We start from the raw sequence: 25806 nt of genomic DNA on the forward strand, positions 1-25806 counted from the left end.
ATAATATTCCATTACAATCTATGGCCACAGACTCCTGGCCCACTCACCCCCTCCCACTCATGAGTGTCAGGAGGTGGTTTCCAGAGCCCTCTGAAGACCCAGTAGAGGAGTCTGCACATTATCCTATAGGCAACAGGAGTCACTGGAGTTTCTGAAGAGGAAGGGGGCAGACCCGTGTGTCAGGAATATCAGTACAACAGGTGTGTGGAGGAAACACCAAGGAAGGGAGAGACAAGAAATGAGGGGCTAGTTCAGAGTGGTGTGTGGGGGGTGCTGGCACATGTGCCCGGAGGTGGGAGAAGGCAATGTGGGGGATAAGTAGAAAGTCCTGAGTCTGGAGTCAGAATCTCACCTCTGACCTTTATTCCTTATGTGACCTTTGCCAAATCACTTAGACTCTTTAGGTCTGAAATGAGGAGCTTGGACCAGGTGACCTAGTAGAAATGTTACATCCTCTGATCCGAATGGGGAAGAATGTGAAAATGAATTGGGAATGGTGGAGAGAACACTGGACCTGAGTGCAAATCGGATGAGTCATCTTCAAGTGGGCTTCTCTGCAAAATGAAGATACGCTCTGTGCGTTCTTTTGGCTAGACATCCCCTGATCCTACTTTTTAAAAGGCCTTATCGATGAAAGCTTCTTGGACAAAAAGACAGGTGCAGGTATTTTTGCTAATACAATTGTTCCTTTGCTAGCATTTTTCTCAGATCAACACTAAGAAAGACAATTTGCAAAGCAGAAAAAAAAGTACAGTTAAATACAAATGGGTTATTACCTGGTAACTTGTGTCCCAGCCACATTTTCCAGCATGTCACAGAGGGTTAGAAATATTCCTCTTACACTTTTAAGTTTCTGAGATGCTTCAGACGTTGGGTAATGGTAAAGAATCTCCTGCTGTTTAACGGACAAGAATTAAAGACGTCATCGGTGATACTTGAAATTTCTAAGCCAGTATCTCCAACTTTGTAAACGTCAAAATTTTAATAGTTCCATAGAAAAAAGTCAGTCATTTGTTTTTTATTCACATCAAACTGAGATCCAAACTTGGAAATTCAATCTTTGTTTTTTTCGTATGTTTCACTTAAGACTTTTGCTCTTAAAGGTTAGGGCAGGTCTCTAATCTAGAAAGAATCTTGAGAATGGATGACCTGGTACGTGTGGGTGTGTGCGCCCGTGAGCGCATGCACTAAGAACCAGCTTGGTTCCCTCAGGAGAGAGTCACTGGCAGGTTGGCTTCAAGGTAATAATGTTTTGGACCACAACAATTCCTCATGAACTCTACTGAGTTATGGAAGTGTTGAGATCAGGACCGGTAGGGGAAATATCCACACATCCTTTAAGTATTTCTAACAGACAAAAAAAATCCACTTGCAAATTAAGTTAAAGTCAACAAAACTGTATTATGATGGAGATGTATACTAATTAGTGATACTATATGGGAAGAATTCACATTTTAACAAGTATCATTTAAAATTTTCTTTTCTTTTTTTTTTTTGGTGAGGCAATTGGGGTTAAGTGACTTGTCTAGGGTCACACAGCTAGTAGTGTCAAGTGTCTGAGGCTGGATTTGAACTCAGGTCCTCCACACTACGGGCCTGGTAGCTGCCCCTATTTAAAATTTTCAACTCCTTTTTAAGTCTGGATGACATTCTTGACCAAAACTTTACTTTTTCTTCTTTACACTTGCATTCTCATAGAGCTGGAACTACCTTAGGGCAGTCAGGGATTTGTCTCAGATGCAGATATACTGAGAGGCATGCTTTCCACTTCCAACTCCCTGAACGGCCCCCTCCTTAACCAGGCTGGGGGCTGTCACAGCCCAGAGTCCTGTGGCCACCTTCTCAATGTGATAGTGTGATACATGCCACCCCCTGCTGCATGTGAGATCAATACCAAAGGTGACACGGCTACTATTGCCAAGCCTCCCTCCCTCCCATGGTAAACTGATCCCCTGCCTTCTCCACTTGCCATCCTCTTCGGTTCTGCCTTTCTATTGTACCCTGTGAAGAACTTCATTCAGTTGTAGTATAAAAGTCTGGCAAAACTGGCAGATTTATTGTAAAAGGACCTAATACAGGGTGGGTCGACAGTCACGAAGGGGTCTTGATATTAATAACTTCTTCACTTTTTGTTTTTAATTTCCAATACCAAAGCATCATATAGAGTCTACATAGGGAATGAATTACATTATGCATGAGTAAATAAAATCTCATAAGTGGTGAAAAATAAAGTGCACAAAATGATTTAAACATGGTGACTTTTGGCCCTCTCTGTATTTGCTCTGTTGATTCTCTGACCTGTGAGACCTTTTTGGGCCTCAGGCTCTTCACCAGTCACTGGCTAGAAACCCTCCAGGGTGCCTTCGGGGCTTAATCTATGATCTTAGATTTCTTCCTTTCACGTTCCTTTCACGTTCCTTTCATGTTCTGGGGCTCACAGAAACCCCGCTCTCCTCCTGATGACCCCACGGCATCAGAACTCCTTGGCATGCAGGCGGCACCCCCACCCCATGCCATTTGCAGACCCTTCTGCTGCTGCCCTCGCTCAGCCACCAATCTTTCTTTCAGTTCCCTCCATCCTGTCCAGATGCCTGTTGTGTTCATCTGAGGAGCCAAAGGTCAGACTCCCCTCCCCTTCCTCCCCAGTAAGCAGCTGGCAGGCTCACGGCCTTCTCCTGCCCTCCCCCCCTTCCCAAAGCACCCAAACAGCCCTCTAACAGCTCTTAGGTCTTCATCCTGAGCCTCCACGTCCTCAATAATAGACAGGAAGTCATACCTTGGATACCACCCTTCTCCTAGGGCTCAAATAATTTTGCCCCAGGTGCTGGAACTCCTGTTAACAGTCTGGATTTTCATATATAACTCCTAGAAATCATTCTGAGGGGCAGCTAGGTGGTGCAGTGGATAGAGCACCGGCCCTGGAGTCAGGAGGACCTGAGTTCAAATCTGGCCTCAGACACTTAACACTTACTAGCTGTGTGACCCTGGGCAAGTCACTTAACCCCAATTGCCTCACTAAAAAAAAAAAAAAAAGAAATCATTCTGAGGCCAAATTGGACCTCAAGGCCTCCTGACTCCAGGCCCAGTGCTCTAACCACTGTACCACCCAGCTGCTAGGCACACCACAAATATGTCACTGCATCAAAAGACCTAGAGTCTGGAGAACTGGGTTCAAAATCCCTTCTCAAACACTTAACTAGTTGTGTGACAATGGACAAGTCATTAAACCCTTGAGAGTCTTAGTTTCTTTGTAAAATGGGCATAATTCAATTCAATAAAGACTGATTAAGAGTCTATCATGGGGGCAGTTAGGGGGCACAGTGGATAAGGCACCGGCCCTGGAATCAGGAGGACCTGACTTCAAATCTGACCTCAGACACTTGATACTTACTAGCTGTGTGACCCTTATTGCCCTGCCCCAAAACTCCCCCCAAACCAAAAAAACAAACAAAAAAAGAGTCTATCATGTGCCAAGTATTGTACAAGGGGATACAAAGACAAAAAACAAGTGGTTCATGCTCTCAAGGGATCCATGTCCTGCATCATCATACTTGTATTACCTGGTTGTTGTGGGAAAGTGATTTGCCCACCTGAGAGTGATACAGAATCTGAGTCATCGTCATTCTCATCACTAGCAATAGTGGTCATACTGTGCAAGGATGCACCTGTTTTAAAAGCACAAGTACTTTTCATGAAACCAAGGTGTGAGATTTAAAATTGGATATACGAGCATTAAACTCCCCCTTTTAACTTTTCCCTTATATATCTCCCAAACCACTAAGAAAAAAGAAGCCTCTGAGTTTTAATCAGTGAGGGATTAGTTTTTATTGTTTGGGAATTAATTAGACAACAAAAGGTGATACCAACTAGGGAAATGGGAAAGTAGAAATACAAATGAATAATCTTAGATTTAAGCTTAGTCTATATTCCTTTATAAAACTCACTGAATCCCAAACTGCCCGCCAGGCCGAGAACCAGCATCAAACACCAGACGCGTGCGCCAACGGCTAAGCTGAAAAGCCAGAGAGGCCAAACTTCCGGTCTGCCTTCAGTTTTAAGCTGGCGTGCTGGAAGTTCGTCGCAGACTCCACCCCAAAAGGACGGTCCTTCAAAAGCCGCTTCAGTAGTGTGCACTCAACTCTCAAGTGATTCAGCTCAAACTTCCGCTTCTTACCACAAAGGGACGACAAACCGTACACTTACTGATCTGTTTGCATCTTGGCTGAGGAAGCAAGGGTACCTTCTTCTATCATGACAACAGTTAATAATAAGGAAAATAAACCCTTTCAGACACCCATGGGAAATCTGTTCTGCGACAGGACTTTTCCTTTTATGTTTAGAGTTCTAGGGACTGGATTTGAGATTTTCTGGCTATCAGGGACACCTGGGTGAGGAAACTTCCTCTACCAAGGCAGGTTGCTTCCTTTTGTGACTCCTAGTCTTAGACAGTCAGTCATATAGAGCATTGAGGGGTGAGTCATTTGCTTAGCATCCCACAGCCAGTGAGAGCCCAAGGGAGGACTGAACCCAGGTCTTCCTGGCTTGGAGGCCTGTTATCTATCCATTCCATCACACTATTAAATAACACTATTAAATCCACAAAAAAGTTATTGTGCTGTCCATAATTAAACAACAAAATAACCTTATTTATTTTTCGGCTAGATTTATCTAATTCTGAGAGGGGGAGCTTCAGATCCCCCACTAGTATAGTATTACTGTCTAATTCCTCTTGTAACTCGTTTAACTTCTCCTCTAAGAACTTGGATGCTATACCACTTGGCACATACATATTTAGTATTGTTATTACTTCATTATCTATAGTACCTTTCAGTAAGATGTAATTTCCTTCCTTATCTCTTCTAATGAGATCTATTTTTGCCTGCGCTTTGTCTGAGATAAGGATTGCTACCCCTGCTTTTTTTACTTTAGCTGAAGCATAATATATTCTGCTCCAGCCTTTTACCTTGACTCTGTGTGTATCTCTCTGCTTCAAATGTGTTTCTTGTAAACAGCATATTGTAGGATCCTGGCTTTTAATCCACTCTGCGATTCGCTTCTGTTTTATAGCAAAGTTCATCCCATTCATATTCACAGTTATTATTACTGTCTATTCCCTTCCATTCTATTTACCCCCTTTGTACTTTCTCCCCTTCTTTCACCCTATTCCTCCTCACCAAAGTTTTGCTTCTTACCCCTGCCTCCCCCGATCTGCCCTCCCTTTTTATCACCCCCCTCCCTTTTCTTTATCCTTTTCTCCCTTGCTTTTGCCCTCCATTCTATCAGTCCCCCCTTTCCCTTCCCCTTTTACTTCCCTAAAGAATGAGCTAAGTTTCTTTATCCAAATAAATGAATATGTTATTCCCTCTTTGAATCAAATCTGGTGAGAGTAGGGTTGAAACAATGTTCACACCTCCCTTCTTTCCCTCTATCATAATAGGTTTTTTTCACCTCTTCATATGATGTAATTCACCCCATTCCACCTCCCCTTTCCTCTTCTCCCCATATACTCCCTTTTTAACCCCTTAATTTTCTTTGTATCATCACATCAAACACAATTTATATTTATACCCTCTGTGTATAGTCCTTCTGTCTGCCCAAATACATTTACATTTCTCAAGAGTTATAAGTATTATCTTCCTGTGTAGGGATATAATCTGTTAAGGGCTAAAATTCTAGCTAATCTGTCTAAAATATTCAATGAGTGGTCTCCAATAAATTATAAGCTTTAGCAAGAGTTAGACTTTTAAGAATTTATTAAGGAGAATAAGAATTTGGTAAAGAGAGAGAAAAGACCTAGATTCCTATCTATTAAAGGGAGAGCACATTTCTAGCTCCGCTCTCCACCAGCATCCCCAGGAAAGAGCCTGAGAGCGAGCGCCAGTCTCTTCCTTCCTCCTCCCACCAGCCTGCGTCACTTCCTGACACCAAAGAAAAGACTCCTGGTCTTGCCCTCAAAGACCTTCGCTTCATGGGCAGAACTCTTCTACAGTAAGTCTCCAGCAAGTGGCATCATTCCAATCGTTACAAAACAGTTTAACCTAAATGAGTAATTTTTGTTTCCCCTCTGTTTACCTTTTTAAACTTCTCTTGAGTCTTGTATGTTAAGACTGAATTTTCTATCCAGTTCTGGTCTTTTCCTCAGGAAATCTTGAAAGTCCCCAATGTCATTGATTGTTCATCTTTTCCCCTGAAAGAAAATGCACATTTTTGCAGGGTGATAGATTCTTGGCTGCAATCCAAGCTCCTTTGCCTTCCGGAATATCATATTCCAAGCCTTGCAGTCCTTTAATGTTGAAACTGCCAGGTCCTGAGCAATCCTGACTGTGGCTCCATGATATTTAAATTGTTTCTTTCTTTCTGCTTGGAGTATTTTCTCCTTCACCTGATAATTGTAGAATTTGGCTACAATATTCCTTGGAGTTTTCCTTTTGGGGTCTCTTTCAGTGGATTTCGGTGGATTCTTTCAATGACGATTTTATCCTCTGATTCTATAATATCAGGGCAGTTCTCCTTAATAATTTCCTGGAATATGGTGTCTAGATTATTTTTCTGATCATGGCTTTCAGGCAGTCCAATGATTCTCAAATTGTCTCTCCTGGATCTGTTTTCCAGATCAGTTGTCTTTCCAATGAGGTATTTCACATTTTCTTCTATTTTTTCATTCTTTTGATTCTGCTTGACTGATTCCTGGTGTCTCATGGATTCCTTTTCTTCCAACTGTCCAATTTTAATTTTTGAGGCATTGTTTTCTTCAATGAGATTATGCACCTTTTTTTCCATTTTGCCAGATGAATTTTTTAAGGAATTGTTTTCTTCAGTCAATCTTTGTGCTTCCTTTTCCAAGCTGCTGATTCTTTTTTCATAGTTTTCTTGTTTTGCTTTCATTTCTCTCCCCATTTTTTCTTCTACCTCTCTCAATTGATTTTTGAAATCCTTTTTGAGCTCTTCTAGAAAAGCTTTTGTTCTTGAGACCAATTGACCTTCCCTTTGAGAGTATTGTCTTCATCTGAGTTTGTGTTTGCCTCTTCCCTGTTGATACAGAAGCCCTCAATGGAGAAGGCTCTTTTTTGCTTCTTGCTCATATTGCAGCTTATTTACTTATATATTTATTTATTTTTGGGGTGAGGCAATTGGGGCTAAGTGACTTACCCAGGGTCACATAGCTAGTAAGTGTTAAATGTCTGAGGCCGGATTTGAACTCAGGTCCACTTCAATCCAGGGCCAGTATTCTATTCACTACGCCACCTAGCTGCCCCTTTATTTATTTTTTAAGTTGAGGTCTGCTCTGGGGGCACCATGGTCCCTGTTTTGAGCTTCTTGTGCTGGGGTATAGGTGCTATGTCACCAGCTTTTTACACTGAGGCCTTTATGGTGTGTGGAGTTCCCCCCCCCTCCCCCCGTCCCGGACTTCCTGTCTGAGCATGCTGGGATCAGTGGGCCTAGTCGCGCCTATCCTGTTCATGGCCCTCTAGCTGGCTACCTGCCCTCTCGGCTGGTGCAGGTGGGTTTCACCACTGTCCTTCTTGGCCACCAGATTTTTGAGCCAGGATCCAGGGGCCTCAGCTGCTCAGCTGTGGCCCGCAGCCTCCTGCTGACTTACCCCGACCCCCTCAGTGCTATCCACTGCGCTGCGCCTCCCTTTTACCTGAGCCAGACCGACCTTTCCCGAAGTCTTCTAAATTATCTCTGGTTGAAAGACCGTGTCTCTCTGTCTCTTTGCAGGTTCTGTAGTTTCAGAATCCGTCCAGAGGCTTGATTTAATGTTCTTTTTGAGGGAACAGAAGGAGAGCTCAGGCAGCTTGCTGCTTCCTCTCCGCTATCTTGGCTCTGCCTCCCATTCTCCAAAATAATCTTATAACATATAGAGTCACACAATTTCTTTCAGGTTTCACTGGTTTTTTTTATTTCTCAGCTTGGTCTCTATGGACTGCAAATAACTAGATGTCATTGAGTGAATGGCCAGCCAGCTCTTACATATTTATAAAGATAAAAATGTATTTGAAACACATTTGTTTTGTTGTGGTTTTTTTGTTTGTTTGTTTTTTGGTGAGGCAATTGGGGTTAAATGACTTGTTCAAAGTCACAAGGCTAGTAAGTGTCAAGTATCAAGTGTCTGAGGCCGGATTTGAACTTAGGTCTTCCTGAATGCAGGGCCAGCACTCTATCTACTTTGCCACCTAGCTGCCCCCTTTTACCACCTAGCTGCCCCAACACATTTGTTTTGAACATGTATTAAGTATTCTCACAAGGTGATATATTTTGGATGCACATCACCAAGCCCTGCTTAATAAATGATTTCTTGGAATGCTTCTAGAATTTAAACCAGGAGTATTATAGATCAACATAAGTAAGCTGCTTTTTTTTTTTTAAACCAAATGAATGCCACCCATCTGACACCTGACTGAGAAAGAAGGATAGGCTACCGTTAGCCAGAATGCTAAAAACCAAAAGAATAGGAAAGCTACCTCCTCCTCAATGTAGCCCTGAAGAACACCTGCTGTTGATCAGTGGTCAAAGCATCCCAAGCTAAAAAGCAAAAATACTAAGAAAATTTTAGTTAGTTAGTATCCAAAATGGCCCGGTGACATTCTTTAGCAAGTAAGTCATGCCAAAGCTTAGCAAAGGTAACAAAGACAGTTAGGGAAATTCCTTCTTTCAAATGTATTTTTAAAAAGTCTCCTTACTAAAAAATTTGGCAAGTGCTATAGCCTTTAGCTCTTAGCCAATTTAATTAGCTGGGTTTTGAGGCGCTTGTTAGAAGTGTGACAATTAGTGGATTTTCCACATTCACCAATCTCAACAATGAAAAGGCGCCTCTACTCAACTCTGCTGTTGTGACAGGGCCAAGAAGAATCCTTTCTTGATCTACAAATAAAAATCTTCATGCTGTTCCTATGAGAAACATCTATAGACTTTCCCATGGAAAGACATTCAAAGATGACAAAAGATCTCAGGCACATTTTACCCACCAATGAGCTAGGAGGTTTAAGGCTGTGCTTGCCAACCCCAGCTAGAAAGTGTTTGTCTTCCTTGTGTATCTTACAATGATAGAATTGAAGGCCTTAGGTCTTGAAGCCTTCTCTTTCCCAGAACACAAAAAACCCCAGTGAAAAACAAGCATGAACAAATCTCTCCTTTATCATTTCAGTGATTAATCTCATATTGATACAAAAAACACACAGAAAAAGAAGCCTTTCTCTCTGATCAACCTAGGACTTCTGGCGAAGAAGCATCTATTAATTACTTTGTCAACTACTCAATGTAACAGAAGCAAAGAGGCACCATTGAACTCAAATTGCACCATTCCAGTGGTTTACTAAATAGCCTTTCAAAGAAAAAATGAGATCTGTCCGATAGTTATAAAATTAATACTATTATGTAATAAACTATAAGCAAATCAATTACTTGGAAGGGTGAAATTTATTTTTATTAGTTAATGCTCTAAGAGATAGGGTTGGAACTTGACTATGTCCTTATTATGCCATATTGGTAAGGTAGGCCCTTAGAGTTCCCTTTGATGGCTCACTGCGGCTGGAGGGGACCTGGGTTTTCTAAGGCTGTGCAAGTGGAGCACCTGTTTGCATGCAGGCTCAGGAATGGACTGCCATTCAGGACCACCCTAAGTTCAGAGAGATTGATGATGAGGATTGGCAACCAGACAATGAATTATTTTGGTCATAAGAACTCATTCAGGGGGCAGCTAGGTGGCACTATAATGGATAAAGCACCAGCCCTGGATTCAGGAGGACCTGAATTCAAATGTGGCCTCAGATAATTCACACTTACTAGCTGTGTGACCCTGGGCAAGTCACTTAACCCTCATTGCCCCACAAAAAAAGAAAGGAAGGAAGGAAGAAAGAAAAGAACATTCATTCCTCCCCCAAGGCACTATGGGGCTGTAATCCGAGTTGGTAAGGACCCTAGACCAATGAAATTGTGGTTCCTTTAAGTAACAACATGAGATGTGACAGGCTAAAAGGTGGCCTAGACAACTACACTTAGAATAAGAACACAGGAAAGTCCATGTCACCCTGAAGATAACTACAACCAAGGACTATCTAATTCTTCACCTAGGAACCAAGACACCTTGGAACCCAAGCACTTAGATTTATAATTGTTCTTAGCAATTAAGAACACTGCTACACTTTGGGGTTTCTATATTATCTATCAATTATTTATACTATCTCTGGCCTTTTGGTATCAAGGGGTCATTGAAAGGGAGATGTGTAATCACCCTAACCATCATGCATTAAGAAGACTAGGAAAAGATCATTGACGATAAATTAGCTGTGAAATGTAGACTCAAAGCTTCAAGTTAACTCTATGTTCCCTAATTCTCATTTATTAAATGCCCCCAAATGGGTACATTTTCTAGGCTTCACAGGCTGTTCTAGTTTTCACTCTATGCATTATCAGCTAGAAAAGAATCCAACTATTCTTTTCAAATGAGAATATAAAAGCAGAAGATTTATTCCTTCTGAAAGGAATTCATCTTTGGGGCTCTGGGATCAGTGCTAATCAGGCCCTCACACTCCCATGCTGGAGGTCATGAAAAATCAGGCTTCCAATGAGACACTCAGTGGACTATAAAGGTATTTAGGCAATTAAGAAAATGCTGTTCTGGGGCAGCTAGGTGTCGCAGTGGATAGGGCACCGGCCCTGGAGTCAGGAGTATCTGAGTTCAAATCCGGCCTCAGACACTTAACACTTACTAGCTGTGTGACCCTGGGCAAGTCACTTAACCCCAATTACCTCACTAAAAAAAAAAAAAAGAAAAAGAAAATGCAGTTCTGGTAACAGTTCTCTTCCTCCTCCTCTGTTACTGAAAATGATAAAAAAGTGAATTAGCTTCCAGCAATGACTAACTTACACCCTGGCAAGTGCCTCTTGAGAGGCTCATTATTTTCTTCCTGTACTTGCTCCAGACCACCTACCTCATCCTTCGATGTCTCCGAGTCCAGCTGGAGAGTGAGGTACATGATGATGTGAGGGGTGCTCTGGAGATTCTGCTGAAGATCCTGGACCTCTTCCCCCCAGAGTAGTCTGACTAAACCACTAGACGTTGTCTGGGCCTTCTTCTGTTTGGGCTGAACGACTTCTTTTGACCCAGAGTTTGCAATTTCAAATGTTAGTTTCACCTGTTAATTAAAATAACGTTTCAATTTTTTTGTCAGTTGTGGTTTCCAAGAACATATAGTGTATAATACAGACATGCATAATAGGAACATGTGCTGTTTATATAATGCACACAGAGCACATATAATTGATTACCGGGAGGCACAAATAGAGAAATTTTCTGTTCCTGAAAGGACCTAGGGACTCACACTTCTCCATCACACTTCTTGACTCCAAAGTAAAAAGGATCTTCTCTAAATCTATAATCTGCTAATCTAGCACATGGTCTAACAAAGGATACCACCAGATCTGGATTCAAATCCAGCTCTCCTACATATCATGAGTAATTCTGGGTAAATCCCTTAACCTCCATGGGCCTTAGTTTTCTCATTTTTCAAACCAGGAAGTTGGCTCAAATGATCTTTCTTTAAGGTCCCGTCCAGATCTTTGATTCCATTTTTGTTCAACTTCCAAGTTTATGAAAAAACATTAATTACAAATAAAAACCAATAATGAACACCTTTCAGCGCTCAGACATCTTTCTAAGATTTGCCCTTGGTAAGTGGTAGGAGAGTAGGTAAGGAGTATCCTCACCTGGGAGATACCTATGCCAGTGGATCCAGTCCCTATCCTTAATAAATTATATGTAGCAATTCAGCAGTTTTATTTTTAAAAAACAACAGAAACATAACTTTCCGTTAAGACAAAATATTTGGATGTGCCTCTCTTCTGATTTTTTATTGGTTTTTTTTTTTTTTTTTTTTGTGGGGCACTGGGGGTTAAGCGACTTGCCCAGGGTCACACAGCTAGTAAGTGTCAAGTATCTGAGACTGGATTTGAACTCAGGTCCTCCTGAATCCAGGGCTGGTGCTCTATCCACTGCGCCACCTAGATGCCCCCTCTTCATTTTTTAATGTTATGATATTAAATATTCAGCTTATGGGTCTATTTTGAATTTGTCATGAAACATGATCTAAGATGTTGGTGTAAACCCAATTTGTGCCAGACTGCTTTCTATCCGTTTCCATCAGTTTTTATTAAACAGGTAGTTCCCCCCCTCCCAAAAGACAAAATATTTGGGAATAATGAAACAGACGGCAATACTTTCATGAAAACTTAACTGGGATCAATGTAATGACCAACCACACAATTCCAGAAGGCTCGGGATGAACTGCACAAATGAATTTTTATTCATAACCAAAACCTCAGAAAGGAAGATTTTAGGGTTTTGCTTCCCCTAGTATTAATGCTTACGGACAGCTATAATCAATGCTCAATGGCTAGGGCAATAGTAGACATCTCAGAGGATTACGTTATCACTATGCAGGGCTAAACAGAATTTAGTTTAACAGCCTTTCCATTGTCAGGCCTTGATTTAGGTTCTAAAGACAAGGAAAGAAAGGGAAAAAACTGGGTTGGGACTTGTCTTCATGCAAAGTGAGGGAGAAGTGGGTCAATCCTAGCAGTAATCAATATCTAGCTGTTAACAGCTTGCTCAGGGCAGGAGAAGAGCTGGGCAGGGTGTCATGGGCTGCACAAGACACTGGGATGTGGGTTGACAGTTCTCTGAAATCTCTTTCGATCCCTAATCTCCAGCTCAGCTTTGAGTCTGCCCTGGGGCCTTTGGCTTTTAGAAAGCTTTTAAAATAATTTTAAATTAAAAATAATAAAACAGCCACATGGTGGCTGCTTCCCAGCCATCTTCAAGTCACCATGTGCCCCCCTCCCCTCAAGTCCTGTTTCTACACAGGCTCAACACTAGAGCTCCATCACTGGGCTTGTGAGTGGTGAGTATTCTCCCTTTCTAGCTTGGACCAGATCCACCATCCCCAGTCACAGCTGCGTATATACCCCTTCTTCTGTCCTATCCCACCTCTGACTTCCTTTATATGTGCTGTCATCTTCTTCTTTTTTGTTTCTTTGGGGGGGGGTGAGAGAATTGGGGTTAAGTGACTTGCCCAAGGTCACACAGCTAGTGTCAAGGGTCTGAGGCCGGATTTGAACTCAGGTCCTCCTGAATCCAGGGCCAGTGCTCTATCCACTGCGCCACCTAGCTGCCCCTGCCCTCATCTTCTGATCAAGGTATTCTTACTCCTTGAGGGCTGGGACTGTTGGCTTGTATTTGTACACCTTGTGCCTAGTAGACAGTAAGTGTTTAATAAATGCTTCTTCATCAAAGTGCTTTATTTTTTCAAATTTCCCAATACAGACCCATGAGCAGGCAGAGCTGCTTGTCTCCACATTCCACAAATGAGAAAACTGATGCTCTAGGATACACAAGGGAACAACAGGACCAGGCCTGGCACCTGCATCTCTTGATTGACAGTTCCATGCTCTTTCCAAGATCAGAACCCTGTCTTACTTATTTCAATCTAAAATCAGCGCTCTACAAGGAGGTCCAGGATCTTCTAGTCCAAAATTCCATTTTGCAGATGAGGAAACAGGCCCGGTGAAATAAATTAGCTTGCTGAAGTTCCCACGGGTAGGAAGGAGCAAAGTAGATCATACAACAACCGCCCCAAAGAGATCAAAGAAAGAGGAAAATGATCCAAAAGTACAAAAATATTTAGGACAGCTCCTTCTGTACTGGCAAAGAATCACAAATTAAAGGGGTGCCTTTAATCTCTCTGACTGAACAAAGTATATGATCTGTGAATAGGATGGCACACTGTTGTGTGAAAAGAAATGGGACGGTGATCTTAGTGAAACATGGGTTGAACTGATGCAGAGTGAAGCAAGCAGAAGAAAGAGAACCATAGGTACAAAAATAACGGCACTGTAATAACAAACAGCTGTGAAAGACCTAAAACCCTGACCCGTGCAATGACCAACAATGACTCCCAAAGACCAGTGCTATCCACCTCCTGATAAAATGAAGAAAGAGACATCCGTTTTGGGGCATGACCAAGGTAGGGATTTATTTTGTTTTTTCATTTTTGTTACAAGGATTTTGTTTTTCTTTTTCCATTGGCATGGAGGTGGGAGAGAAGTGGAGTTAGGGATAGCCTCCTCCCACCCCCGAAAATGAGTAGGGAATGACAGAAGGAGGACCAGAAGGACATCTTTAAAAGCTACATGTTGAATTTATTATGAATCTAAGAGGAAAAACAAGATCTGCATAACAGAGATTTGCGGTTTCATGTACAATCTTTTCCTTCTGTTGCACAGTGAATACTGAAATGCTCATTTTATTTGGTGCTTGTTAGGTTAAGAATGAAAAAAAAAGAAAGCAAATTGGGGAAAAGGGCAATACAGTACACAAAGAGCAACCAGCTCTAGGTTTTCTTTTCTTTTTTTTTTTTTTGATGAGGCAATTGGGGTTAAGTGACTTGCCCAGGGTCACATAGCTAGTAAGTGTCAAGTGTCTGAGGTCAGATTTGAACTCAGGTCCTCCTGACTCCAGGGCCAGTGCACCACCTAGCTGCCCCTCTAGGTTTTCTTAGAGCTTAGGGTTAGGATGGTTACAGTCGGAGGGAGAAAGGGGAAAAAGCCAACTGGGGCAAGAGCTCTGGGTTTTAAGGTAGAAAGGTATCATGGGCTAGTGATCTCTGAAATTGGAATTGCCAGGTCTGTCCCAGTTTCTTTGCTCAGTCTTTATAGGTTCAAAATTAGACTGGAGGGGCAGCTAGGTGGCGCAGTGGACAGAGCACCGGCCCTGGAGTCAGGAGTACCTGGGTTCAAATCCGGCCTCAGACACTTAACACTTACTAGCTGTGTGACCCTGGGCAAGTCACTTAACCCCAGTTGCCTCACTAAAAAAAATAAAAATAAATAAATAAATAAAATTAAATTAAGACTGGAGGCACACGAGGATGCTGGTGATAAAGTAGGGTGAGTCCTGTCTGGAAACAGGGATCTGACAAAGGAGTGCCCTGAGAACGGAGGGGATTTCTTTGATAAAATTATTTGTTTCTTTGACTCGCTAATTCTTTAGGATTACATTATTTAGTCTCCATTTAAATTTAATTCCTTTCTTTAAATGTGCTTCATTGACTATAATTTTCTCTGTTGTGGTTAATAAAGAATATGTTGAATGTTTTTGGGGGTTTGCATCTGCTTATGAGATTTTTATGCCATAGCATATGATCAATTTTTGTATAGGTGCCATGGAGAGCTGAAAAAGAGGTATGCTCTTTTTGATTCACATTCTGTAATTGCTAAGACCAATCATAACTAACTCCTCTAAAATTCTATTCAAGTCTTTAATTTCTTTATTGTTTATTTTTCTAATAGACTTGCCTAAGTCTGAAAGGGATACTGTGAAGTCCCCAACCATCTGCTGTCTGTTTTTTTCTGCAATTCAATGAAATACATGCTGTGTTAATCAATGCTCATGTGTTAAATACTGATATTATTTCATTGTCTTTACCTTTAAGTATAATGCAGTTTTCCTGTTTATTTCTTTTAACCATGTCTATTTTTATTGTTGTCATGTTGGGATCATCACTTCTATCCCTATTTTTTTTAGGTCACCTGAGGCATTTTCCTCTAGCCCCTTATTGTGTGAATATTTTATGTTTCAAATGTGTCTTAATGTTGGGTTCTGTTTTCTAGTCCATTTTGTTATCCTTTTCTGTTTTAAGGTTAAGTTCATCCCATTGTTAATTGTGTATTTTTCTCCATCCTTTTCACTCATGCATTTTCCTCTTTGCTTCTCACCTCTCATTATAAAGAAGATACTGATTACAGAGGAATGAGATTGGGGCAGCTAGGTGGCGCAGTAGATAGAGCACTGGTCCTGGATTCAGGAGGACCTGAGTTCAAATCCAGCCTCAGACACTTAACACTTACTACCTGTGTGACCCTGGGCAAGTCACTTAACCCGAACTGCCTCCCCCCCCTCCCCCCCCCAAAAGTAATAAGATTGATGCTCATGATCTATAAATGGAATGACTGGCTTCTGTTTCACTGTTCCCTTGACCAAATTCTGATCCCTAACTCTTTATCTTTTGTTTTTCTCAGTGGCAGAGTGGCCAGGGCATTGGACTTGACGTCAGGAAGAACTGACCTTTATGACCCCTGAAGACACAAAGATTCTAAGGTGAGTTTTGATTCTTCTCCTCCTATCGGGAGAGAATTACTGTACCACGGTAGAGCCCCTTCCATCTGCTCAAATACATTTATGTGGGGAGGTTTTTCCTGATGCCTGTTTGCCTCTCATGGTTTCTTCTGAGCGCAGGCTTTCAGATCAGGAATGTTTACGAGTTCTCTATCCCTTTAAAGTGCTATTTTCCCCTGTAAGTTTATACTCAGTCCTGCAGGGTAAGTTATTCTTGCTTGTAATTCTTTACCTTTTGCTTTTTGGAATATTATACTCTCCGTTCCTCTCTCTTGGTAGCTGTCAAGACTTGTATGACTGTGGTTGTTCCTCGGCACCTGAATTCTCTCTTTAGTTGATCTGTCCTCTCTATTTCCACTCTGCCCTCCACTTTGTCATTACCACCTTCTTCTTGTTTAGTGGGGTGTTTTCTATCGTGTCTGACTCTTCATGATACCTTTTGGGGTTTTCTTGGCAAAGATACTGGAGTGGTTTGCAAGTTCCTTCTCCAGCTCATTTTACAGATGAGGAAACTGAGGCAAACAAGGTTAAGAGACTTGCCTAGGGTCACACAGTCAGTAAGTGTCTGAAGTCAAATTGGAACTCAGGTCTTCTTGACTCTGGGCCCAGTACTCTATCACTGTGCCACCTAGCTGCCCCACTAACACCTACTTAGACTACTTAAAAGCCCCTTATTTTCTCACGACCGCTTGCTTTCCTCTATAACCCATCCTTCATACCACTCTCACCTGATCACATTACTTTTGTGCTCAAAACATGTACAATGGCTCTTTATAACCTACTAATAAAATTCAAACTCCTTGGTCAGACATCAAGGCCCCAGCAAGTGGATATCATTCTATCTTTCTACCCTTATCTCATCATTCTTAATCTCCTGATGCGCCCTGTGATTCAGAAAACCCGGACCTCTTGCCATCATCCGACATACATGGCTTGTATGTTTACACCACAATGTATTTACTCACTCCCTTGATAAATCTGGACCACCATCTTCCAGATCCATGTGTTTGCTCCAAGAATGAAGGCTTCACTGCTCTCCCTAACTGATAAATGATCTCTGCCTCTCCGATGTCACATTGTGATTTGTATGCATCTCTCATGCAATCAGGTACATCTTTTAATATAGTTTTCTGTACATGGGTCACATACTCCCCAAGAACACAGGAATCTTGACTTGTCTAAATTCTCTCCTTCCACTGATCCGACCATTCTGGAGAGCAGTTTGGAACCACACCCAAAAGGCTATAAACCTGTGCATATCCTTTGACCCAGCAATACCACTACTAGGTCTATATCCCAAAGAGATCATAAAAAAGGGAAAAGGACCCACATGTACAAAAATATTTATAATAGCTCTCTTTGTGGTGGCAAAGAATTGGAAATTGAGGAAATGTCCATCAATTGAGGAATGGATAAACAGGTTGTGGTATATGAATGTAATGGAATACTATTGTGCTGTAAGAAATAATAACTAGGGGGCAGCTGGATGGTGCAGTGGATAGAGCATCAACCCTGGATTCAGGAGGACCTGAGTTCAAATCCAGCTTCAGACACTTGACACTTACTAGCTGTGTGACCCTGGGCAAGTCACTTAACCCTCATTGCCCTGCAAAAAAAACAAAACAAAACAAAACAAACAAACAAAAAGAAATGATAACCAGCTAGATTTCAGAAAAACCTGCAAAGACATGAACTGATGCTGAGTTAAATGAGCAGAACCAAGAGAACATTGTACACAGTATCAACAACATTGTGTGATGATCGAGTGTGATAGACTTAACTCTTCTCAGTAATACAATGGTCCAAGACAATTCCAAAGGACTCATGATGGAAAAATACTACTTTCACTTTTGTTGCTGCTTTTTTGTTATTGTTCTTGTTTATTTTTTCTTGTGTTTTTTTTTTCCTTTTGTTCTGATTCTTCTCTTACAACATGACTAATGTGGAAATATGTTTAACGTGATTGTAATTCATAACCTATGTCAGACTGCTTGCTGTCCTCAGGAGCGGGGAGGGAAGAGGGGGTGGGAGAAAAATCTGGAACTCAAAAAAAAAACTTTATATGTAATTGGAAAAATAATTAAGATAAATAAATGAAAAAAAATAAATTCTCTCCTCCCCAGAGCTCAGCACAGTGTTCTCATAGCCCTTGATAAATATTAACCGCCCAAGTTCATAGGTTGCCAAAGACAGGACAAGGATGAGAGACAGGCCATCTGACACCTGAAAGAGTCCAGTGCTCTTTCCATTATATGGCCTTGTCTCCCTAGAACTTGTTTTTGTTTCATTATAACAACACTCCAGAGACTTTTTTATACATTTCCCTATTTCGGTATAAATTGTGAGATGATAGAGATTTAAGAGTCAGAAGATAGGTTCAATCCTGACTCAGCCAGAGTGATATTGTGCAAGTCAACTCTCATCTCTGCAGCTCAGTTTCCTCTTTTGTGATATGAGGGGTTATACTATTACACTAAAGTTTGCTAAGCTATTTATGTATATTATCTCATTCTTAGACATCTGTTTTCAAAGCTCCCAGTCAGCCCTAGATCCTACGATCCCATAACATGTAGCTATTTCCAGATCAAGATGTGAAAGGTCTATCCATGAAACCCCCCTCTACAAACCGTAGAGCTATGAATATGTCTGTCATCATCCTCACCATCACCATTATCACTTATACACAGGCACCATGTGGTTCTCCATTGCCATTAGGGTAAGAGGCAGCTTTGGTTCTCCTAAGATCATGGTGCCCCATGATCAGGAGCCAGATAACATTACCAGGAGAACGTTGGTGTTTAAAAGATGAGGCCTTACATTGGGGGAAGTACATCTACTAAATGCTAGGGTATCTGCTTGTAAGAAAGGATACAGGTGGGGCAGCTAGGTGGCACAGTGGATAAAGCACCAGCCCTGGATTCAGGAGGACCTGAGTTCAAATCCAGCCTCAGACACTTGACACTTACTAGCTGTGTGATCCTGGGCAAGTCACTTAATCCTCATCGTCCCGTTCCCCCCCCCCCCCCCAAAAAAAAAAGTAAAGGAAGGATATAGGTGATCTTTGGTGAAAAAACAAACAACAAACCACCATGGTCATATAGGTGGGGCAAGAGAATTCTCTCTACCCACCCCCACTCCTAATGCTCTTTTCCTAAGTAGCTGCTGGTCAGTGGTTGGGAGGGATGTGCTCACTGGCTTTATTTTCAGCTATAAATTTCCAGGGAGAACCATAGTAGAATTTGGACCTAATAGAAGAAAGAAGAGTACCATGAAATGGAAACAATTCTCCAAAGACAAGGCTAGAAGGTCCAAAGGTCTGTATTTGACCAGGATTACCCAAGGAAGAATTATAGGCATCCAGTTGTTGGAGGGGCTGGTACACTGAGGCATTGTTGGTGGAGTTGTGAATTGGTCCAGCCACTGTGGAAAGGATTTTGGAATGATACTCAAAAGGTCACTAAACTGGGCATATCCTTTGACTCAACAATACCACCAACTAGGCTTGTGCCTAGATCAAACTAGAAGGAAAAGGTCTCACATGGACAAAGATACTGGTAGCAGTTCTTTTCATATTGAAAAAGAACTAGAAGGTAAGGGGAAGCCCATCAATTGGAGAATGGCTGAACCAATTACAGTCTATGAATGTAATGGGATATTATTGTGACATAAGAAATTATCAGAGGGGGGTTTCGAACAAAAACTTGTATAGTGAGGTGAGCAGAACCAGGGGAACAGTGTATGGAATAACAGCAACACTATGAAAACCAACAACTTGGAACGACTTAGCACTTTACCCAATGCCACAACCAAGCAGGCATCCAGAGGACTGCAGATGAAGTGCCCTCTCTACCTCCTAACAAGAGGCCATGGGTTCAAGATACAGAATGAGAGGGTGCAGCCGATATATATTTGTCTGTTTTGCTTGATGATGCTTATTTCTCTCAAGGATCGTGCTTTTCATGGATTACTGTGCATGTGGGGTGTCAAGCCGCCATCAGGGTTGCAAAAAAAAAAAAAAAAGACAAGGAATAAAAAAGGCCATTGAAGCATTTTACAGATATGCAGAAGGGAACAGAAGGCAGCCTGGAGGGAAACAGAGACAAGCGCAATAGCTCTGGAAGGGACACAGAACATTTTTACATGATTTTTAAAAAAACGTTGCATGCAATTCGTGGTTTCCCATACTCTGGGAGGATAGCGCAGTAGAGAGCACTCCCCTTTCAGCTGGAAGCCCTGGGCTTGAATCCTGCCCCCGACACTTGCTGACTGTGTGACCCTGGGCAAGTCAGGGATGAACCTCACAGGCTTTTGTGTGGCTCAAGTAAGATCACATGGGTAAACTATTCTTCAAATCTTAAAGCACAGTAGTCAGTTATGATCGACGACTAGGTGGTGCAGTGGGCAGAGGGTCGGGCCTAGAGTCCGGAAGGCCCGAGTTCAAATCTGCTCTCAGACACTTGTTGGCTGCGTGACTCTGTTTGCCTCGGTTTCTTCATCTGTAAAATGAATTGGAGAAGGAAATGGCAAACCACTCTTATCTTTGCCAAGAAAATCCCAAATGGGTCATGGAGAGTCAGACGCGGCTGAAAAAGGGCTGTACAACAAGAAATCAGTTTTGATTGTCACTTAATGTCTCAACCATCAATTAATGTGGCACTCCAAATTATTTGGGAGGAAGATTTAGTCTACCAGCCAGTTAAAACTAAATATTTTCCTCACATCCAACCAGCTCATCAGGTACTCTTACACAAGAGGGAAGCTAAATAAATGGTCTCAGGTCTTGGTCACAGTCATCATCAGGACAAGGGACAGCAACCCCATGAAAATGGACTCTGTGACCTAAATGAGGTCACCTCTGGAGTAAAATGCCGAAGCTCAGGCAAGTGGGAACCCTGTACAAGGTATGAAAACAACAGGTACCCAAACAAAAGCCTCAAGGGTGACAACATTAAACTATGTGATAGACACCTAAGAAAACAGTAATTAGGTGGAAAAGACCCCAAGCCATCTGTTAGCATAACTGACACTGTCACTGAGAGCTTATGTCGGAAAAGAGCACCTGTGTGTGCTTGCTTAAGACGACAGTTTCTATGGATTTGGCATGACTTTAACAAGACTCTTGTGTGCAGCCATAATGGATTTATTTCCCGGTTGTCGCTTCCCTTAAGAACAGTTATATTTGTAGAAATAACACCCCTCTTCCTTTTCCAACACCACTGATAAAAAGGGAATCGTGCTACTCAACTCTGAAATTTTAAAACTTCCAGAAAGCAAAAGGTCAGAATGTGAAGGGGATATGTTGGGCTTTTTGGCATCACTGTATCTTTAAAAGACAGCTTTAAAAATAAAAATCAAGGGGGCAGCTAGGTGGTGCAGTGGATAAACCACTGGCCCTGGAGTCAGGAGGACCTGAGTTCAAATCTGGCCTCAGACACTTAACACTTACTAGCTGTGTGACCCTGGGCAAGTCACTTAACCACAATTGCCTCACTTAAAAAAAAAAATCCAAGCTCAGAATGTATGACATGTTAAGCTTTCAGAATCAGTCGCTGGACAGAAAGAAGGACGGTACCTGCATAGGACCCGGGATGCAAGATAAAACTCTCTCTATGTTCTCTGAGGTCACGTCCACATCGTTGACAGCGGCCAGGGTATCACCTAAAAACAAGAATGGGAAAGGAAATGAGGAAACCCACAGAAGTTCAGGGTCTGGAAGCTGGAAAGGACCTTGCAGGTGACTTGGTTCAGCCCTCCTCACTGTACAAAGGACAGAGAAGTTCAGGGACTCACAGCCCCCTTAGCTCCCAGGCCAGGGCCATTTTCTGGTTCGCCATGACCTCCTCACCTCCTCCCCCACCCCACCTCAGCCACACACAAAGACGGTCAGGCCCACGATCTTGTCACTCCACGTTCACAAACCCTGAGACTCTGATCTGATGACAATCTCTCGTCCCCCTCCCCACATCCTGCTCTTTATCCTCACCAGGGCTTCCGCTGCCCCCTAGCCCACACTTCTTTCCCAGGTCATCTCCCCTACACTGGCTACATTCTCCTTATGTTTCTGCCTTGATAACATCTCACATCTGAGGCCTTCTCTCCACTCACACATTTGGCCGCCATCTTAAAGACCCAAGGCTTCACTAACTCCCCATGACACGACTACAACTGCGTCTTCACTGGTCTTCCTGCAACAAGTTTCCTGCCGCCTGGTCCCTCCTACACCCTGCTGACAAAGTGAGATCTCCCCAGATCAGTCCGTTCTGGGGTCCCAATTTATTGTCTCTAGAGGATAAACACCAAGGGACCCTGCTAAGCCTTTCATTTTATCCTGTTGTGTTTTTTAAAGGGTTCGAGAGACATAATTTCTGGGTAATTTAATTACACTATTAATAATGCCAGCATTTTAATAAAAGGATGGTTGTTGGGGCAGCTAGGTGGCGCGGTGGAGAGAGGATTGGCCCTGGATTCAGGAGGTCCTGAGTTCAAATCTGGCCTCAGACACTTGACACTTACTAGCTGTGTGACCCTGGGAAAGTCACTTAACCCCAACTGCCTCACCAAAAAAAAAAAAAGAAAAAAAAAAGAAAAAAAAGGATGGTTGTTCGGTTGTCTCTCTCTTAGACCAAAGACCACCTCAGGATGGTGGGCTCACAGTTTATATGTCCTTCGAAGAGTAGGTGTTCCCCAGGTTGGTAATCAACTATGATTAGTTAATAATTAATGAGATAATGAATATTACAATGAGGGGTAGGCTATATTGTAATATATATATATTATAATATATAAAAATAGAGGGTCTTGGGGTATGTGCCTTGGATTACCCAGATCTTAGTCAAAGAGATTTATCAATTTCCATATCACCTGTCTGACAACAAGGAGAATCAACACTTCCCCCAGACCTGTCTCAGCAAAGACAATGAGCAGGAATGCATCCATTAGCCCAAAGGTAGAATTTCTTTTATTGTCTGATTAGATCTTGGCCCAGGTAAATCTCTGCCTAAGATTTCTCACACTGGTTGATTTCTGAATGAAGAAGTAGAAAAAGGAAAAAACCTTGGTTCTAATACAATAATTATTATAGTTATTCAGACCAGAGAGAAATAATGCTTTCTCACCAACCTCCAGAGCTTAATATGGTGCCTGGCACATAGTAGGTGCTCAATAAATGCTTGTTGATTGACTGATAAAGTCAAAACTCTTCTGCTTAGTTTTTGGGGTTTTTTTGGTGAGGTAATTGGGGTTAAGTGACTTGCCCAGGGTCACACAGCTAGTAAGTGTTAAGTGTCTGAGGCCGGATTTGAACTCAGATACTCCTGACTCCAGGGCCAGTGCTCTATCCACTGTACCACCTAACTGCCCCTTTCTGCTTAGTTTTTTGTTTTTTTGTTTTTATTTTTTTATTTTTTAGTGAGGCAATTGGGGTTAAGTGACTTGCCCAGGGTCACACAGCTAGTAAGTGTTAAATGTCTGAGGCCGGATTTGAACTCAGGTACTCCTGACTCCAGGGCCGGTGCTCCATCCACTGTGCCACCTAGCTGCCCCCTTTTCTGCTTAGTTTTTAAAGCCCAACACAACCTGTTCCCAACCTACCTTTCCAGCCTCCATGGGCATGACTTCCCCTCTTGCGCTCTATGAGCAAGACAAAATGAATGGCCTTCTCTTTGTTTCTCACAGAGGACATCTCCCATCTTTTTGCCTTTGCACTGGTTATCCCACATTCCTCATCCAGTCCCCCCCAGAATGAGAATGTGACCTATGACTCCACAGAAAAATGTAAGTACCTTGAGAAAATGTAAAGAGCCAAAGAAGCTCCCACTACCCCTGGGCCATCCTGGTACTGTGCCTTCCGTGCTCTGCTTCTATGTAACACCTGACCTGGCCTGGGGTTGATGCCACCCAGGACAACTGGCCCCTTGTGAGTCAACTCCCTTAGAAAACCCAACTAACCCGATTAACCTGATAAACCTATCGATAACCGAGCTGGCTCGAGACCCTCTTTCCTTGGCATCTCAGCATTCTCTTGGAGGGCATGCCACCCTACGATTGCATCATTAGGGTAGGACTGTCTGCCCCCTTCCAACCAATCACTCCAATTCCTAGGGTATCCCCTTGTAAATCAGCATAGATGTCATAACTCCTCTGTCTGGATTGGCGTTTGTTCACTTTACACTGACTCTGTTATATGTACCTGCTGTTTTCCTGTCAGCATGCAGGGACTGTCGCATTCTTTGTACTTGTATCCCCAGGGCTTAGTACACAGCAGGCACTTAATAAATGCCTGCTGATTGACTGAAAGATAAATACCACAGGGTTTCTGTCCTCAGGGAGCCCACAGTCATACAGGGAGTGGGTGAGTGTGTCCCCTGATCAATATAACACAAATTGGAATATGCTTATGACTAGCATATAAGCAAGTGGAAAATGATTTGAGACGAGATAAGGAGAAATCAAATTAATAGAATTATAAACAGCACAGAAGGCCAACAGGGTAGCAGCACCCGTGAGAATCAGGCGACTTTTAGAAATAACACCTCTCCTTGGAACTCCGTGGTTCTGAGGGACTTCACAGTCACCCTTTAAATTTAGCTTTTAATCTAATCTTCACCTCGGCTTTATGAGAAAAAAGAAAGGACAGAAAGAAGTGGAGCTCAGCTCAGCAGGGAGGAAATGAGTCATAACAAATGGCTTGTCCAAGGTTACAGACACATGGTCGGTACAATCTTATGCCACAAAAATCTGTCTTGTGCTATTCATCTATCTGGAAAAGCAAGGTGGCACAGTGGATAGAGCACCGGGCCTGGAGTCAGGAAGACTAGAGTTCAAATCTGGTATTAGATACTAGCTGTGTGACCCTGGACAAGTCACTTAACTCCGTTTACCTCAGTTTCCTAATCTGTAAAATGAACTGGAGAAGGAAATGGCAAATTGCTCTAGTATCTTTGCCAAGAAAACCCCAAATAGCATCGTGAAGAGTCAGACATGACCGAAAAACGACTGAACAACCACAAATTCATTTATTTATTCAGAGCACATTTATTAAGCCCCTGCTTTGTGCAGCCTGGTTAAGGCATGAGACTTCCTCCAGGGCAAGCCTGCAGTTCTGTTACCTAGACCCCAACCAGGATTTGGATCCTGGAAAGAAAAAAGGGACAGTAATTGTACTGTGTCCAACATAAGACCACTTAGTGCCCACTGAATTTACATTGCTGTGCCTGTGATGCTTGAAGAAGGACTCGGTACCCACAGAACTTAGGAACAGAACCCAAGGCAGACCCAGACCCCACAAGACCAAGGAGTTCTCTAGAACTGCAGAGTTCCTAGCACCAACACAAAGCTGTAAGGCTGGGAGGAGAAAATAAGAAAAGACTCCCATGAAAAAGAACTGTTAGGGTGCTTGTGTATACAAGACCCAAACCCCAAAGACGAGAATCATTGTAAAACCCTTGTAAGTGAGGGGTCAAGGAAAAAAAGCCTGACCACAGCGTCAATATGAAGGTCCAGAAGACATGAAGCAAGAGTGAAAAATATGACATGAGAGCAGCAGAGGAAAGAACTGGAAAAGAAACAAAAGTGTTAAAAAGAAAGTCTGAAAAGTGAGCAGATTGAGGAATACTCTGCTTGCTAGTTGCCAG

At 42.4% G+C, this 25806-nt stretch overlaps 1 protein-coding gene across 2 annotated transcripts in view; it reads right to left on the reverse strand.

Moving 5' to 3' along the window:
• INTU (inturned planar cell polarity protein) overlaps positions 1–25806 on the reverse strand; it is an 84284-nt gene that overhangs the window by 39678 nt on the left and 18800 nt on the right. For both annotated transcript variants that reach the window (XM_043973138.1, XM_043973136.1), the window contains exons 3-5: positions 21747–21832; positions 10935–11138; positions 777–895 (exon numbers count right to left, since the gene is read on the reverse strand). In XM_043973138.1, coding sequence (XP_043829073.1) covers positions 777–895; positions 10935–11138; positions 21747–21832 — 409 coding nt within the window. The remainder of the gene's footprint in view (positions 1–776; positions 896–10934; positions 11139–21746; positions 21833–25806) is intronic.

The sequence above is a fragment of the Dromiciops gliroides genome, chromosome 6, assembly GCF_019393635.1.
Source record: "Dromiciops gliroides isolate mDroGli1 chromosome 6, mDroGli1.pri, whole genome shotgun sequence".
NCBI lineage: Eukaryota > Metazoa > Chordata > Mammalia > Microbiotheria > Microbiotheriidae > Dromiciops > Dromiciops gliroides.